Genomic DNA, 18,110 nt, shown 5'->3' with positions numbered 1-18,110 from the left:
GGACCCTGGGATCCAGAGGGCAAAGCAGGATCGGTCCCTGGCAGGGGTGCAAAGCCCTGCACAGCTCAACCCACCCCCAGCTCAGCCTTCAAGGATTTGGGGTACCTGTTTTCCCTCTGCCATTAACCAGCAGCCCCTGTTGCTTTCCACTGAATCAACTTTAAGGAGTTGGTACTTCTAATTAAAACCAGAGTTAAGTACCTAAATGCAATTAATTCAATAAATAAATTCTATGCCATAGCAGCTGAACACCTGAAAATGCTTCTGCTCTCTGCTGCCAAAGCTGTGACACAACACAAGATCACACAGAGGTGCTGAATCCACAGGGTGGTTCCAACACAAGAAGCTATTCCCAGCAGGAAAGGACAGACATGGGTGAATATTCCACTTGAAATCATTTATTGACAAGTTGCCATGTTTTTCTATCTTGCCCAACACATTTTCATCCTTGTTATAAAGTACAAATGGTTTTATATTTTTCTGACATTAAAAAAATAGGCTAACAAGGCAAAAATTCCCACTTTGAATCAAAAAATCCTGCTGTAAGAATTCAAAGTTGTAAGAGACAAACATAAAACCCAACGAAGACTGAACAGAGTGTACCATGACATGACACATCCATCAAACCAACTGGAGAGGAATCCCTTGTTCCCAACTCTGCCTTTGGATCCTGTGACCTTGCTGAACTGATGTGAAGTTGGTGTTACACATACAACTCAAAAGGCACTCAAAAGTCACGAGTTCCTGAGCTAACACGGGATGTATTCCCAAGGTAACAGCTAAAACAAGCCACAGAAAATGTTTAAAAACTGGTATTTGGTTTGTGTGAGTAGAGGCAGCGCTCAGCAGGACTCCAGCTGAGAGCTGCTGCTGACAGGACTCAGTGATGGTGAGGACATTGGAATATTTGCTGTACATGGAAAAAATAATTCACTTATGAACATCCTTATTAGTAAATTAACCTGCTGAAAGACAGAGAATTACTGGCTGCAGTGTTAGAACAAGACCAAGAGTGAAACTTGTGTGTGTGAGCTGCAAAAAAAGCTCGAACCCAGCAGGTGGGAAAGGCTGTGCAGTTAAATAACCAAAGTTGAGAGGCCACATTTACAGAGATTATTTGGCCCTAATGGAAAAGGACCAGGAAAAAAAGCAAAATATGCATCTGGTATTTACAGATCAGTTATTAAAAAACCCAACATATAATACAACCAAAACCCACACTAACAAAACCCACACAACCTACAATGTGTGCTCAGAGTCCAACAGATAATTTCCTAAGTTGTGATCCACACAAATTCCCTATTTCCAGTTTGGCTCAGTTTTCACCCAGAAAAGCCCTAGTGTAACACTTCTCAAGCACGGAATGGCTACTGCCTGACGATGCAGAACAGAAATAAAATAAAAAATAAAAAGGGTAACTGGTTTTGGCCTACCTAATGTGTGATCTCTTCAGAGCTGCATAGGAGAGCACTAAGGCCAGGGCTGTTGCTACAGTGTAAGGCCTGCTTGTCTGAGCTTTGGAGCAGCATCCAGGGTGGGAAAGGGGCTGCCACAGACCCCAGGGAGGTCTCAGGCTTCCAAATTATCCAGCTGGGCCTCGCTGTCTGCCCTCTTCTCTGGCGATGTGTACAGGAAGTTGCAGCAGATGTAGAGGGGGAACGTCAGGAGTCTGCTGTCCAAATTCATCACGATCTGCTCCTGGAGCACACATGGGACATTTGCATGGTGAAGGGTGGCCAGAAAGCACAAGGCTGATAACAACAATCATTCTGCCCATTTTAATGACTATGGATTAAAATCAGAATATAAAAAAATAAAGCAAAGACAATTCACCTTCACCTCAGGTTTATAACGCTGACACATTCTCAGCCTGCCCACAGCTCCCACCCCTCTGCAGCACAGGGAACAACCCCAGGAAATGCTGGAGTAAAATTCCCCTCCAACATGCTGGGGAGAAATGGAGAGTTTTCAGTTTCAGGAGATTTCACCAACCAGGCATTCCCCAACAGTTTATACTTGAAAGCAAATTTCAGTTTGCAGGTAGGAATTTTTTGGTTCCACTCTAGGAACTGGTTTTAGGGTAGCAAAATTGAAACTTCGCCCTAGTGAGGATGCAAAGCAATCGAAACTTCAAAACTGAAACCTCATCTCCCAGTGAGGATGGCACTGACAAGGAAAGGTTTTCTGTGTTCTCACCACCTTTGTCTCACTGCTGGCTGGCATTTGAGAAACTTGATTAGCAAGTCCCACACATGCCTCACTAAATCCTGCCGTCATCAATGGGTGGGAAAGGGCACATGCTCTAAGAAAACTCCCCTCTTCTCTGGGGCTTTTATCAATTTATTTGAGTAATAAATCCAACCCTTAAACAACATGTAGACATTCTTTTAACTCCTCATCTTATAAGAGTCTTCAAATCCCAAATTTGCCTCTAAATAAGGAGTCTGATGGACAGATTATGCAGTGCTGGAAGGCTGGGAGAGCAGCAGAACACGACACTGGCAGCAGACAGCAGCACCACAGGCACCAATTTCACTAATATGGGAACTAATTTCATGTTATCAACACTAATGAAACCCACACTACCCTACTCTAGATCCACTTCACAAATTAGCTTAATTACCCACTACTTCTAACAGGAATGCCTGAGATTCCACATGAGCAATGACAACAAGAACAGCAACTCCTCTTCACAAACCCTGGTGACTTCTCAGCATTTTTTTCATGCCTTGAACTCCACCATTCAAGTTCAACAGCTCAAGAACCCACGGCCATACCTGATCCTTCTCCAGGGTCAGGATCTGATAGCCCGTTGTCCTGCTGCAGATCATCTTCCCGCTGCTATTGAACGAGGCCAGGCGCAACCTGGGGGCAGAACAGGGAAATCACTTCAGCCTGCCCTATTTTTTCAGCACAAGGAGTTTCTCCCAAGGAGTCTGGGTAACATTTTTTTAATATAACTGACTCGGTGGCAACACAATCTAAGGCAAGCAGGGCTGGCAGCGCTGAGGGAGCCCCCCGAGCCCCGCTGGCTGGCACCTGAAGGCGATGCTGCGGCGCGGCTGCAGGCTCACGGAGCCGCTGCACGGCTGGTTCAGAGTGTTGCGCTTGAAGATGATGTAGCGGTTGGTGTAGGTCACCAGCAGGTCCAGGCCGAAGTTGAAGCCAGTCCAGCGCCAGCAGTACTGCAGGACAGAGAGGGGACACAGAGAAACCAGCCTGAGGATGGGCTGCAACACGGACCGGGAGTGCCACACCAGCTCCGATGGGTCAGTCCTGGGAATGGGGTGCTGGGCTACAGAGAGTGGGGTTCAGGGATCCCTGCCAGCACCTGTCTGAAACAGAGAACTCAGTGGGAACAACCCTCACCAGGTGACTCCGTGAGAGCAGCTGAGTGTCAGCTGCCTCCCAGACAGACAGGAACACGTGTCACACCAGTGGGTGTCAAATACTCAGCACTGGGTAACGGGGCTGATCTGTGAGCCCCAGTCATGTCCCAAAGCACTCCTTGGGGTCAACTGCCTTAGGTTATGTGACTTCAGTTGGAAAAATTCATGTTTCTAAGTTTTCCCTGTCTCGCAGCACAAGAGCACAGTGAAACACCAGTTCCTTACGCCTTTCAGAGATAATTGCTTCCATCCTTCTGGATCTTTTGGATGCAGTTTGACAATGAGGACCTACGTGATTTGGAAATGCCTGACTTGTCTCAGCCGTGCCAGCTCTGCAGTTAGCCACGTGCCACACTTACATCACCATCCTTTGCCAGTTTGCGACCACACCTCATGCTGTTTCCTTCCAGTTCCTCTTTATTGATTTCTTGAGGCCTGAAAAAAAACCCAAACCAGCATCTTTAAGGACACTTCAACACTTTGTACGATACCTTAATGTGGGAAAGATGAACAGACTGGAGTAAACTTGTCTGACCACACAATCATGGAATACCCTGAGTTGAAAGGGACCCACAACCGACCCTTCTTTGAGCAGCGGTGTGACTAGATGAGCTCCCAGAGTCTCTTCCATCCCAAACTGTCCCATGAACATCCACCTACACTACAAAACTGCAATACAAACCAGGTTGTGACACCTCAGTTAGGCAGGACTTCTTTTACAAAAGAATGTTTCCAGATAACACAATAATAGCTGTTGCAATGAAATACATTCTCCCAGCCCACTTGAAAACACAAGTGTTTTTCAAACACAGCAGGCAATGATTTCTTAGGCACAACCAGAGACAAGTGCTGAGGCACAGCTGCAGGGCTCTGCACAACAGCAGTGCTATGAAGCAGCAGCCACGAGACACTGAGAGAGGTTTCTCAAGGGGCTGGTTACACAACCTGGTTAAAAAAACCACTTCCCCTCAGTGCTCATGAAGTGCCAGAGCCTCTCAGAGCTCCCGAGGTGCCAGAGCCCTTGCTTGTATCATCTCACACCATCAGCTCCTTTCACCCAACAGCTCTCCCTGCATCCAACACGTAGAACAGTCTTGCAGAGCCAGCACGAGTGACATCAGTCTTGATTTTCCAGAAGTGTGTTGTTCACTTTGCTTCACACACCATGACATCATTAACCCAGCACCCACTGCCAGAAAGTGTTAAGAGTTACACCAGGCCAAGGGCTGGCAGTGAACTTTATTAATCCCAGTGACATCAACCCCTGCAGGTTAAACTACAAACCCACAAGACCCAACAATGCCCTCCAAGCCAGGAGATGCAGCATCTGTTCTCCTCCTACTGCTTACACACCACAGCAACTTGCAGCTAAAGCTTTTGTAAACTCAGCCACACACTTGGGTCTTTTCTCCCATTTCTGTAAAAACCAATCCTGGGAGGTGAAGCGTTCAATGAACAGGTTACGCATACAAGCTCATCACACTTGAACAAATGCACCAGGAACCTCCCGTGTGCTTTTCCACATCTTCCAGCTGAACTGGTTCCGTGGCTGACCTAAATGCAGTAATGGTGTTAAAGGATTTATTTCTGTTTAATTAGTGACAAATTTCACAAACATTAGTCCATAATGCTCAAACTGACATTAACATCCCCCCTCCATCCCTCGAGCAGCCTCAGATGATGCAGAACTTCAGTTTCAACCACTTCCACCAGCTGCCACACAGTGAACAGTGGAGTTATTCTGCTTCCTTCTTACACACTGCCAAAGAGACTGCTAAGAGCAGAAGTGAATCCAGTCCCAGACTTGAAAGATCTGTCTGGCTTCTGCCACAAAACACATGTTTAATTAAAAAAAAAGTGATCCACTTTAACACAACAAGTAAGCCTTGAACAGCTACAGTTCAAAGCCACAAACCCACTGCTAACACTAAAAAATTCTCAAGTTCTGAAGAGCGAGTAAGATGTTTAATCCTTTTAAATGCAAACTCAAAAGTAGAAGGGAAACACTTTCTTCCCCTCCTCTCTATAAAGTTACCAAGACAAACCACATCACACGTTTCCAAGCAGCGCCATTTCCATGTTGGCAGTGTTAGAATAAGCAGGTGCAATTATGCCCTGCACCAGGTGGGACATGGAAATAGCACCTTACTTCAGCTCACAGGAGCCAGGTTCACGTCTTGCTCTGATTCCTAAGCCTGCTTCCTTACCCCTGAGGGAAAACATGTGTTTGATACTGATATGGGCAGTAGGTGAGAGAGGAAGAGCAGCAGAGCTGGATAAACGATGGGCTTATAAAACCTGAATTCTTTTCCTGCAGCTACAGGTTGGTCAAATGGCCAAAATATTTGCACTCACACAAAGGAACAGCTGCATCTGTGCCCTTCTAAGGCTGAGACTTTTGGTTTTTTTTCTGTCTTAAATGAAATAATAAACCCATACTGCAAAAGAGAAAACTAGACAAGCAAGAAAAATGTGGAAAAATACTCTGCCCATTCCAAGAGCCATTGAAATCCTCAGCTGTAGCTGAATATGAAAGTTGCTCTTTTCCAAGCTGGATGACCCCCATCATCCTCACTGCAGCTCTGTGGGAACTCACTTTTCCAGAAGCATGTCCAGTGGCTGACAGTTCAAATGCTCCCACTGCACTAAACTACCAAAACACATCAAAATTAGCAAATACAGGGTCTTATCTTGTATCAGAATTCTTGTGATGCACTTCCCTCTGAACCCTGGTTCCCCGTAAGCCAGGGGGTGACATTTATCTGCTCTCAGATACAGCCACGGCAGCATTGCAAAAGCCTTCCCAAGAGAGCAGCATCAGAAACAAGCCAGGGCCACCCAAAGTTCATCTTCAGGAGTTGAATAAGACAGTCACAATTCTGTACTTTACCTCCACCATTTCTTAAAGGACTGCTGCTGAAGAGAACAACTTTTTAAAGATCCTGGCTATTCTTCAGACCAAAGTTTTTCTGAAGTTCCTGTTACAACCCAACACATCCCTGTCCACAACAGCACTCACGGGGTGACATGACTATGGAAGAAAGGAACAAGCCAGTCTCTTGGGGTTTGGGAGGTAACAGGCATTCTGCAGCTGCCTGACTTGGCATTTTTTCTCCACAAAGCTCTCTAGGAACCAGGAGAGAAGACAAAGGCAGGATCAACTCCCCCAGCTACATTTTGCTGTAGCTTTGGTGTTAAATCAGGGACCTGGCTCACTGCAGCATGGCCAAAAGCCAGCAGAAGGAAGGGAAGTTCGATGGCCAAAGTATCCTTAAAATGGAAGGCTCAGAAATTACCCTTTCACAGCCTCAACACACACTTTCAGGTGAAGTACTAGTGAGAAGCATTAACCAACATACATGAAAACACAGAACATGTCCCCCACCCAGCATTTCCCTCTGGGCCCATTATACCAGTTTTCCAGAGTTCTACTGGTTGAAGGATGGGAGACCAGCCAGCCCAAGGGAACAGAGAGCTCCACAGAGATCAACAATTTAAAAACACTGAAGTATGCTTCCCCCCTCCTTTTAATGTAAACTCCAAAGTAATTCATGTCAGAATTTATATGAGAGGAAGGTTTCTAATCTAAGAAAGAAAGAAAGGAAAGCCTGTAATATACCTACCCAATATCATTGTCTTGTTCTGCTCTGAGCATGGCAAACCACTGCTGTTTGTAAACAGAGGACAGCCATTCTAAAATTAAAAAAAAAAATAAAATAATAAGCTTGGTGTTGTCTTTGGAGCTGGGAATGGGGATGGTCATATACATTTGAAATAGAGAAATAAAATTACATTGAAATAATAAAGTTACACTTATGAACTGGACAGTCTGTGCAACCCACACCCTGGTAACTCCCTGTGTTCTCCAGCTCCCAGCCTCAACCGCAGGGGAAGGGATAAACATCCACAACTAACAGGCAGTCACTCCAGACTGGTCATCTCCTCAAACATCCACTGCTGCCACAAGTGATGCAACTCCACACATTTTCTCAGCACACAAAGCTCTGTTCAGCCAAGGAGCTGGTTAACAAGCTCTTGGGAGAAGGTGCTGTTTTCTGAATCCCCAATGGAGTTCTATGTAAGTTAAAGAAGAAGAAAACACAATCAAGGGATAAAAGAAAACAGTGACTTAACACAAATATGGCAAAACAAACAGAAAGTGTCCCCTGCTAGGAATAAACATAGATCATGTCTTCCTTGGAGAACACATAAAGATTTTACTGGCTGTGTTAATTTAATGTTGCAACGGAGAGATAGAACAAAACTCAACAGTTTGTCAGGCAGTTACACAAAACAAAGCATGGGGTGTTAAGAAGTTCTTAGCCAAGATAACAAATGGGGCAAGGGGCCAAGGTCATGTACGAGAACCAGCTCTGGGAAATGGGCTGGGTGAGAGGAACAGGGAGAGCCACTGTGGCCAAAAACCAACCAGGAAGCTGATGAACATGACATGAGGGAGGAGGGGCAAGATCACGGATAGAAAACTTAAAACCAGCCTTTGTTCCACTGACTCCAGAGTGAAAGTGCAGACTGTGATAGGAGCAAACTGGGAATTAACCAAAGTACAACAGAAAATAAAAAATGAATTAAGGAAACCTACACAGGTAAGGAATAGAGAATGGATGTGCTAGAAGGGAAGGAAAAATATATCAGGAGGGAGAGCACCTTCTCTCTGTGTATGTGCATGTATCTATTTCCTACCTCACATTTCGGCTGCAGTTCATCTGCTGATTTATGAAGAGGGAAAGCACAGCTTAGGAAATGTTCAGAACTCCCCAAGTAAAACAGAACAACAAACACTGTGCTCACACAGACACATTATGTATTCCTGTCTCTTGCACTTTTTCTGCACAAAGATCAGACTGCAGTGAACTAACACAGAATTTCAGTTTTCCCCTGCAGGCACTACACACACTGAGTATATAAATAAACAAACAAACAAATAAATAAATAATCACAGTACTATTTTCAGCTTCTCAGTGATGTGCTTCTCTACCTCGAGAACACTTTAATCTGTAATAATCTAAAAGGCTTCCACCAGAACACAAACTACCCAGCAATGGCCCCGTCTGCAGACCCTCAGGTACGAAGCATCCCCTCAAACACCAAATGCTGGCAGCCAACAGCCTGTTCCAAAGTGCAGCCCAGGATTCATCTAAACCTCCTTGTAAATGAAGAGCAAAAGTTCTGATCTTAACACAGCTTGTGGCTGTAGCTTGTGGCTGTACCCTGGTATGAACAGATTACAAGGGCAGGCAAGGACCGAGCCCTTAGCAGCACCTCCCTCCCCGCGGATCCTCCTCCTGCCCGGAGCTCGCGGCCCTTTCCCGGTGCCACAGTGCCACCCAGCCTGCGCTGCGCTCATCGCAGCCCGGACTGCTTCCTGCACAGCGAGCACTCGGCTCTCTGGCCCCTCGTGAGCTGCACACCAATTCCACCTCCTTTTTCAATAGGCACAAGGAAATCAGCCTCAAAGATGCGACTAATCTCAGAACAATTCTTCCTCTGACAGACACAGGTAAAGGCTTCTGGGTTTGAGAACAGACACAATATTTATCACTGAAGAGCACTATGAAAGGCTGCCCATCACACTGTAAGGGGTAACAGCAGACATCAGGAGGAGGAAGTCAAGTGTAGCTCCAGAAATTTTCTGGTTTGCAACACTTTACTGACATGCTGACAAAGCCACTTCACAAGGATACAAATCCACTGCTCTCCTGTGTCACCATTAAGGATCTAAAGAGTCATTCACCCAAAGTTATTTTTTATAATAACCTTTGCACTTTGCCTATAACTGGTACCAATATCACTCTGAAGTATGATGGATTATACTTTATACATCACTTAAGCATGTAAAATATCATGTAACAGAGCTGAGACTTGTTCTTTTGGGGTTTTTATGCGTAACAAAATGTTATCAGACATCACCAGCAGGATGAGAAGGGGCTTTTCATTTTCCAGTGATACTGAGATGTCAATATCAGTAATCTCTAATAACCTTGTCTCGGTTTTGGAGACAAATCTTCAGGAGGAAACACTCCAGAATGGGTGTCTCCTCCGAAGGGAAAAGGGCCTCCCCTTTTCCTCCACCAGTAAGACAAGTGGGTCACAGCAAGTGAAAAGTGGAAAAAACAAACTAAACTGTTTATTAACACACAAACAAAACAGGGTAGAACAGGGTAAAAAAACCCTCAAAATACAACAAATTCCTGGAGAGGGAACAGACACGCGGGCTCGGACCAGCCAGGGCTGCCCCTGCAGGCTGCCTGGACTGGCGAGGAGGGAAGGGAGGCAGTGAGGCAAGAGGAAGGAAAGGGAAAAAAGAACAAGAGAAAAACCCCACAGAACGTTTTCCCAGCTAGCTGGAACACAAAGGAAACCCAGGAAAGCAGCCCAGTGCTCCCAGCACACCCCCTCCCGAGGCGCTGGGCCCCCGTTACACTGCCCCGCACTCGGCCCGTGGCCCCGGGTCCATTGTAAAGGCACAGACACCGGCCCTGGGCATTGAGAGGATGGTTAAGGAATAAAGCAGCTTCACAACATCACCCCAGGACAAACGTGAAATGGCATTTCACTCTCTGGGCTTCAAAAAGCACCAGACCCTAAGAGGAGGATGTATTTTATACAAGTCAAAATGCAGAGAAATGAACAAGAGTGGAATACTTGAATATCCTCTCTGCTCCAAATCATCCTAAATCTCTATTAGTAAATAACATTTGTTTTAGAAGAGGGAAGAAGAGTTCACAGCATCTTGTGCTTCTTATTTTGATTTTCAGGTTTTATTCCAAATCCTATAAAAACCTGTCCAGCTCTTTTTAAAAAACAATGGCTAGAAAACAGCTGAGTCTCAGCAAGTGTTACTCTCCCAAAAGTAAGATGATTTTTTGCTGATCTGGGCCCCTGGGACCATTTAAACATTGATAAAGTACTATGTATTGATTGTAGAGCATTTTGACAAACTGACTGATGAGCAGAATGCTCATCACGTGGTGATGACACCTACATGGGTGCCTCTGCAGACTTTCATGCCTATAATTTTCATACTCAGCTTCTGCTGAATCTTCAACCACAAACCAGATGCTGGAGATAAACATGTGAGCAGTAAGACAAGTAAACACCCTGAGATCTTCCAATTACTCTAGGGCAGGACAGGCTGGGGAACGCACACAGAACACGATCAGTCGAGAAGAATCATGGAATGATTTGGGCTGGGAAAGTCCTCTAAGGTCCATGAATCCAACTGCTCCCCCAGCACGGCCAAGGCCACCACTAACCCATGTCCCCAAGTGCCACATCCACACGGCTGCTAAACCCCCCAGGGATGGGGACTCCAGCACCGCCCTGGGCAGCTGTGCCACAGCTGGACAGCCCTTTCCATGACAGAACGAATTTTCCCAATATCCAGCCTGAACCTCCCCTGAGACTGTTTCTTCTTGTCCTGCCCCTGTTCCCTGGGAGCAGAGCCTGACCCCCCCCACCCCGGCTGCCCCCTCCTGTCAGGAGGTGTGGAGAGTGAGAAGGTTCCCCCTGAGCCTCCTCTTCTCCAGCTCCCTCAGCTGCTCCTCATCAGACTCGTGCTCCAGACCCTTCCCCAGCTCTGTCTCTCTTGGGACATGCACCAGCACCTCCCTGTCTCTCTTGGGGTGAGAGGCCCAAAACTGAAGCCAGGAATTGAGGTGAGGCCTCACCTGTGGCCAGCACTCACTCACCTGAGGGCAGCAGGGCATCTCTCTCCACGATTCTGGCTGAGGCCAGGTCACTGATGATGTACTGCAGCCTCAGGTGCGCGAACACGGGCAGGAACGCGTTCCCCTGCGCCGACTCCAGGAAGGCAACGTCACCCCCAAACTCTGCAACACACAGTGCCCACATGGCAGTTTGCTGCCCTAAAGATTTTCCAGACCCTATTTATGCTGGAGTTTTTACGTACTGATTAGAGAAGTTATTATGGGCAGGCAAGTCACCTTTTGCCATTAAAATTAAGAAATTACTCGCATTCAAATCCCAAACCAAGGCCAGGCCAACTCTTCCTACCTCTCCTGCGCTCAGCAAACCAGGCGTCAGCTTCAGTTAACACCTGCTTGAAAGACCCATTCCAAGAAGGCACGAGCTGAAGGAACATCCACTGGGCAAAATAAATAAATTCTAGTGAGTCAGTTGAAGAAGGTTTCAGATAAGTAATCTGCATGTTAATAAGACACATTTCCACAGTGCATTATTTCTATAGAAGTTCGGCTACTCCATTAAAACTTTCAGTCCATCCCACAAAAGTTCCACTGCAGCGAGCCCCAGGCAAGTACCTTTTTGAGAGCAGTGTACACATCCATTTCCACCTGCAGCACAAATAGGTTGGAGGAGCTGATCAGCTGCTTCATGAGGTTTATGCTGAAAAAAATAAATTGCAGCAGGTCAGTGAGACAGAAGAAAGAAAAAGAAGGGGAGGTAGGGAACAGGCAACCAGCAGTAGCCCAGAAAGTGATCTGCAGGGAGCTCCAGACTTGGGCAGAGACTGTCCTTCATCCCTGCAAGGAAGTGCAGCCCCAGTACCTGAGCTCCTTGAAGAGTCCAACACTCTGGTGAGTCATCAGATTGTTCAAGAGCCACTCAAGGCACCTGCGTGGAAAGCACGAATTAGGACCTCTGCTGTTTCTTCTCGATGTCAGCATTCCTGCAACAGCTGCTCCCTCAGTAAATTTGCAGACAATGCTGAGCTGGGTGGGATTGTGGATCTGCTGGAGGGCAGGAGGGCTCTGCAGAGGGATCTGGACAGACTCAATCAATGGGCTGAGGACAACAACACGAGGTTCAACAAGGCCAAGTGCTGAGTCACTGCGGAAAGCCCCTGCAGCTCCAGGCTGGGCCAGGAGTGGCTCAAGGGTTGCTTGGCAGAAAGGGACTTGGGGGTAGCTCACAGCTGGCTCAGCATGAGCCAACACTGTGCCCAGGTGGCCAGGAAGGCCTACGGCATCTTGGCCTGTACCAAGAATAGTGTGGCCAGCAGGACTAAGGAAGTGACCATTCCCCTGTACTTGGCACTGGTAAGGCTGCACCTCAAGTGCTGTGTCAGTTCTGGGCCCCTCACTTAACAAAGGACATTGAGAGGCTGGAGCATGTCCAGAGAAAGGCAACAAGGCTCATGAAGGGTCTAGAAAACATGTTTTATAAGGAACAGCTGAGGAAGCCGGGTTTGTTTAGTCTGGAGGAGGCTCAGGGGGACCTCATCACTCTCTACAACTCCCTGAAAGGTTGTAGTGAGCTGGGGCTGCTCTCTTCTGCCATGCCTGCAGTGAGAAGACATCAGGAAATGGCCTTAAGCTGAAACATGGGACATTCAGGTTAGGTATTTAAATTTTTTTTTCCTGTTTGAGTGGTCAGGCATTGGAATAGATTGCCCAGGAAGGCAGTGGAATCACCACCCCTGGAGGTGTCTGGATCTGGCTCTGGGTGATGTGGTTTAGTGGTTTCAGAGGTAGTGTTGGGTGGATGGTTGCACTGGATGATCTTACAGGTCTTTTCCAACCTTGATGATTCTATTCTAAAAAAATACTAAGACAATTAACCTGGTCATTATGGTACTGTGTGTAAATTCACTGTTAATTGGCAGTGTTCAAAGCAGCTTGGGGACAGTAATTCTTACTTTTTCTTCACGGAGTCCAGCCCATATGTCCCTGCAGAATTGTAATAACCACACACGGTTTGGGCAGTGATGGTTTCCTTCATTGTTTCACCACATTGCTGGATTAAGCCATCCTGCAGGGAGGAAAAAACACACAAACGTTCTGAGTGTTCATTTCCCAACATGAAATGTCAGACACTGTGCTGTTCATACAGATTTTCATGCCTGAGCCATCCCCAAAGTCCCACAGGCTGCAGTGACCAGTGCTACACTGTTCAAAACATTTAAACCACCATTCCTCAGAAACACAGATGTTCCTTAAGAATATTTCCCATGAAAGAAAAGCATACTGAATACCCTCGGGGTAGAGCAAGTGAGCTCCAAAACCTATTTAATCTACTTTTAGATATCACTCTCAAAGCCCTTAATCTCACACCTCAATCTTAGTCACAGCATTTTTCAATAAACCCACTGCATTGTTTGGGATTTTCCCCACTTAGCCTGAAAAGCTGATTCACTCCTCTGGGTGAAAAAGGCCACATGGCTGAGGATATTCTGAACTCCTTCTTTCCAGGTAAAGACAAAAATATTGGCATTTCTGACTTACGAGCTGCAGCATGCAGGCTGCTGCCAGCAGGGCGACCACGCGGCTGGGGTTTATCAGCACATCGTCCCTGTAGAGCGAGCCAAATGCCACCTGCAGAGCTGCAAAGGGAACAGGAGTCCAACAGAGACACAACACTGAGCATGGGGCATTGAAAGAGTCCTTAAACACAACCAAACCCCTTCACTGCACACCTTCTCTATGGTCTCAGCACTGGCTCTTTATCTAGAGCAACTGACCAGACAGAGAACACAACATGGGGCAGTAACCAATCCATTACTGAGCTTCCACGAGTTAAACAAACTCTTCAGCACCCCCTGAGAGCTGTAAAACTGCACAAAAAGAAGTTGAACCTCATGAGCCTTTTCTAAGCATCATGATGTTTAACTTAACCTCTCCCTTCAGGGTTTTGTCAAAATAAAAGGCTCCCACTTACCTTCTACATCAATATTTTGATCAGGAATCTCCAACTCTATGACATTCATGCTGGATTCTTTCCAAGAGCCACTGAACATACTGGAAAAGTAGCCTGACTGTATGAGGGAAGAGAGAAAAAGAACTCAGCTAAGAGATTTCATCCCAATTAAAACTGCCAAAAGCAGCACATGGAACCAAACATGGTTAATATTTACCTTTATGCAGAACAAAATATATTAAGGGAACTTTCACAAGCTAAAGCATTCTGACAGACTCGAGGGGCCGATTGTAGTTGCTGTTTCTGACACTCAAAATGCCTACAGGAAAATTTGGGCTACGTGTGTGTAACCAGAGTAAGGAAAGAGTTTGAAAAGGCCAGAAAAACCACACAAGCTCTTTTCCCACAAACCACATCACCAGTGGGGACAGAATTAGTCCAAGAACTAAGTCCTTAAGGTTACTGGCAAACAACAAATCCTGCAGGCATTAGGGAACGCCAGTTTGGGGACTGGGGGTGGAAAAAAAAAAGAAAAAAAGGCATGCAAGACATACAAATTACTGTACAAGGCTGTAGTCTCATACCAAGGACACAGACACACACACCATTTACGGCAATATACCTTTTATTATTAAGTGAAAAGCACATAAAACTAGAATTTGAGGTTTCCATCCAAATGAAGGGAAAGATAATGCTCTACTGGGGTTCCTGATTTTCCTTCCCAGCAGCAGATGTGCCCATTATGAGATGCTATCAATGAAGTTTACCTGAGAGATCAAAAAAATAAAGTCTATTTGTACAGCACCACATTCCCTGACCTCGTCCCTCAGCATTTCAGCTCAGCAAATAACACAGCTTTGATTTCATTTGATCAGGTCAGTATTTCTGTACCCTTGGCATATTCCTAACTCTGACAACACACAACATGCTCCGATCAAACCCAGGACCTCACTCATCTTTGTCTTCCTCACAAGGCTGTCTCAGCTTTGCCATAGAGACCAACTCCTCAGTTTCATAAGGATTTATCATTTTTGTAACAGCATCGGGAAAAAGAAACCCCCCATTTCTCAGAGCTGTGGTGAGCAGGCAGAGCAGCACCTGACTGTCCTTCATGGAATGCAAGGCAGTGCCTGGAGAGAGCAGGGGAGCAGAAACAGCCAGGCTGAGTCTGATCAGGGGCACAGAGGAGGAGTCACAATGGCATTAAGAGTCATTTACATGGAGTTATTTCTAACCTCCAACACTGCTTTACCTACAGTATCATAATCCCAATGCAGGAGCGTGCCCTGAAACAGAACCTGCCTGAGCAGAATGGTGAACTCCCCCCAAAGCTCATCTCCCCAGAACACCGCTCCTACAACAAGGCCTCTACAGACAGCCTCACAATTTTCAAACCCCATTAAACAGCTGCATCCACAGACGGGATTTCACACCCACTTTCAGTCACCAACCCGCGCTAAGGCTTCAGGAGCAGCTTCACGAACTTGACATGCAGCAACCACAGAGCCACAGTGACAGGAAACACCAGCAGCCTGAGGCCACACCAGCACTGTGCCCACCCTGCACAACCCAGCCCTGACTGTCCCCCCTCCCTGTGCCTGCCAGCTCTGCTCCTGCCACATGCCCCACGGCCCCGCCAGTGCCACTGCTCCAGATCTGCCTCACACAAAGGACTCTCCTGCTTTCAGTTTATGCTTGCTAAAGGTTCTCACACTCCAAAAAGAAAAGGCTGTTTCCTACAAGAAAGCAATGAAACACTTCCCTCACTGGAGCCATGCAAGTAATTGCTGAAGCTGCCCTGGAATTCTGGCACTGACACAGCAACAGCCACAAAAAATCCAGAATTCACTCTTCCTGTCACTTGTTGCACCAGAGAAACTTCAGCCACGTGCAGAGCACCTCCCGGTGCCACCGTGTCACACTCCTGCTCTGGCTCCCACTGCAGCTGACACGCAAGTGCCCTCCTGTCCAGGTACAGCACCTGGCAGCTTCACATCAACCCCTGGCAAGCCCATGGGCACAACTGAATTCGGTGTTTCATGGCACAGTCATGGCTCCTCCCCACTTCTGCCACAGCAGGAGTGACACAGAGAACAGACAGTGAAGCCAACAGCACCTCTGTGTTCCCAAAACACAGACACAAAGGACTCCACCTGAACACATGCCCAACAGAAAAGGTCTGTGGAAACAGCATCTTTTTTGGACGTATGCACTAAGATTTATTCCTTTTTAGAGTTCCTGAGCAAACATTCCTCCTGCAGCAGCAGGGAAGCTGCAAGGAATCCTTTTGTGAAGGCTCATAACAATCATGTAACAGCAACAGAGACCCAGCACCAGCAACTCCCTGCAGGGCCCTGCACACCAGTCCAGTAGACAGTAAAACTGAGCAGGGACACCACAGGCTTTACAAATCCCTTCTGGAAGCGCCTCCTTTGCTCTGCAAGAATATTCACATCACAGGCGCATCTCAGCCACTTGTTCAGCAAACAAGAACATGTTCTCAGGACATCAAAGACAACTGTCAGGACTGTTTTCACAGAGGATGCACCAATATTAAGAATAAAATAAATGAAACAAAATTAAAAAATTAAACAGTAAGAGAGAGAAGCAAAGAAATTGCTCTAACACGAAGCTACAGCTCTGCTTCCCAACATTGCTAACAGGAGTTGGTTAACTGTCTGCATCTACAAAAAGGGTGAAAGTCCTATACATAAAGGGGGGAAAAAAGGAAAGATATTCAGTCATACTTCACAGTTCCCAGACATTCTTTTATTAAGAACACAGTTCCTACTGGGAGTTAGAAAGGAGCCACTTACCTGACACAAATAAATCTTGTGCAAGTTCCACTCCTCTCCCAGAGCACAGATTTTGATGTCACTGTTCTCCCCATTCAAAAACAGCGTCTGATAAATATATTTCGATGTGCTTTTCAATTTTTTCCTAGTAAAAGAAAAAAAACAACAAACCACAAACAGTGAGACACACTCCTTCAAATTCTCCCGTTACAGCGGCAAGAGTCGGTCTCAAACCCTCGGGGGGTTCGTCCGGCCCGGCCCGGCCCGGCCCAGCCCAGCCCGACTGCCGTCTCCCCCCTGCCAGCATCCCTTCCCCGTGCCCGCCGCTGCCGCCGGGGCCTTTCCCGAGCGCCCCAGAGCCACCCCCTGACCCGGGGGGCCCCCTGAGAGACCTGACCCCGGCATCTCTCCCCTCCAGGCCCCGCTCCTTCCTGCACGACGGGCTCCGACGGGAGGCCGGGCCGGGCCCTCCAGTGTCCCCTCAGAGCCGCTCCCCCAGCCCGGCCCTGCATCCCCCCAGCCCCTCTGCCCAGCCCTGCAGCCTCCCCAGCACCCCCGGCCCCCTCAGAGCCGGCGGCGCCGGCGCCCGTCCCTCAGCCGGCCCCCAGACCTGCGGCCCCGGAGGTGGAGGAGCCGCTCCTCCCGCTCGGCCTCGCCGTCGCTGTCGCTGTCCCCCGGTCCCTCGGCCCCGCTGCGCTTCCTCTTGCCCGCGGCCGCCGCCTCGCCCCGCGGGAGCCCTGCCTTCCGCCGCAGCACGCGGCTGCCCAGCGAGCCCATGGCCGCTCGGCCGCCTCATGGGGCCGCGGCGGGAGCGGGGCCGCAGCGGGAGCGGGGCCGGAGCCCCGGCGGAACCTCAGCCCCGGCCGGCGGCGGCCGCGGCCCCGCGGCTCTGCGCCTGCGCGGGCGGGCCCCGGGCGCTCCTGCGCTCCGGGCGCCAGAGAATCTCCTGATGGTTTAGTTAATGGTTTAAATTGACTCCTGAATTTATTGTTTTACTTAATCACAACTAATGCGTATGTGTTAATAACAAATAGTGCGTTACTCTTAAATTATTCTTAGCCAGCATTTAGCAAAGTTGTCATAAGCTGCTTTTGTAGAAAGCTTGGGAAAATTACCGAAACTGTTAAGTTTTGGTAAACAAACTCTGATGTGCTTCGATGAACAAAGCCTGGGAGACAACCGTGGTGGTAAGGTTGGACATCTGGACTGTAGAATTTATGGACAACAAGGACAATTCCAGAAACCAGAAGATAAAGAGGAGACAAAGACTGAGTTTATGCGTTGGAAAGTC

General features: G+C 47.6%; 1 protein-coding gene across 1 annotated transcript; it reads right to left on the bottom strand.

Annotated features, from left to right (window-relative positions):
* Nucleotides 1-393: 393 nt before the first annotated feature.
* Nucleotides 394-17,689, bottom strand: GMCL1 (germ cell-less 1, spermatogenesis associated). Its single transcript, XM_082298374.1, has 14 exons — nt 17,430-17,689; nt 16,841-16,964; nt 14,046-14,142; nt 13,613-13,710; nt 13,027-13,139; nt 11,937-12,002; nt 11,690-11,774; nt 11,424-11,514; nt 11,099-11,239; nt 7,013-7,082; nt 3,749-3,824; nt 3,040-3,185; nt 2,778-2,865; nt 394-1,698 (listed from the first exon to the last, which is right to left on the bottom strand). Exons 1-14 carry the CDS (start codon nt 17,594-17,596, stop codon nt 1,570-1,572), a joined length of 1,491 nt encoding a protein of 496 aa, XP_082154500.1. The 5' UTR covers nt 17,597-17,689; the 3' UTR covers nt 394-1,569.
* Nucleotides 17,690-18,110: the final 421 nt, after the last annotated feature.

This window comes from Coloeus monedula, assembly GCF_965178545.1.
Source record: "Coloeus monedula genome assembly, chromosome: 28".
Classification (NCBI taxonomy): Eukaryota; Metazoa; Chordata; class Aves; order Passeriformes; family Corvidae; genus Coloeus; species Coloeus monedula.
The sequence above is the reverse complement of the archived record's forward strand: the minus strand, read 5'-3'. Positions and strand labels throughout refer to the sequence as shown.

What these genes read in the sequence shown, in the direction of transcription:
- GMCL1 (XM_082298374.1), bottom strand. Translation starts at nt 17,596, where the DNA reads ATGGGCTCGCTGGGCAGCCGCGTGCTGCGGCGGAAGGCAGGGCTCCCG. An exon ending in CTGGACTCCGTGAAGAAAAA is followed by an intron (nt 12,003 to 13,026) that starts GTAAGAATTACT and finishes CTTTCCACGCAG; the next exon opens with GTGCCTTGAGTGGCTCTTGA. An exon ending in AGATGCCCTGCTGCCCTCAG is followed by an intron (nt 7,083 to 11,098) that starts GTGAGTGAGTGC and finishes TTTTAATTTTAG; the next exon opens with AATGGCTGTCCTCTGTTTAC.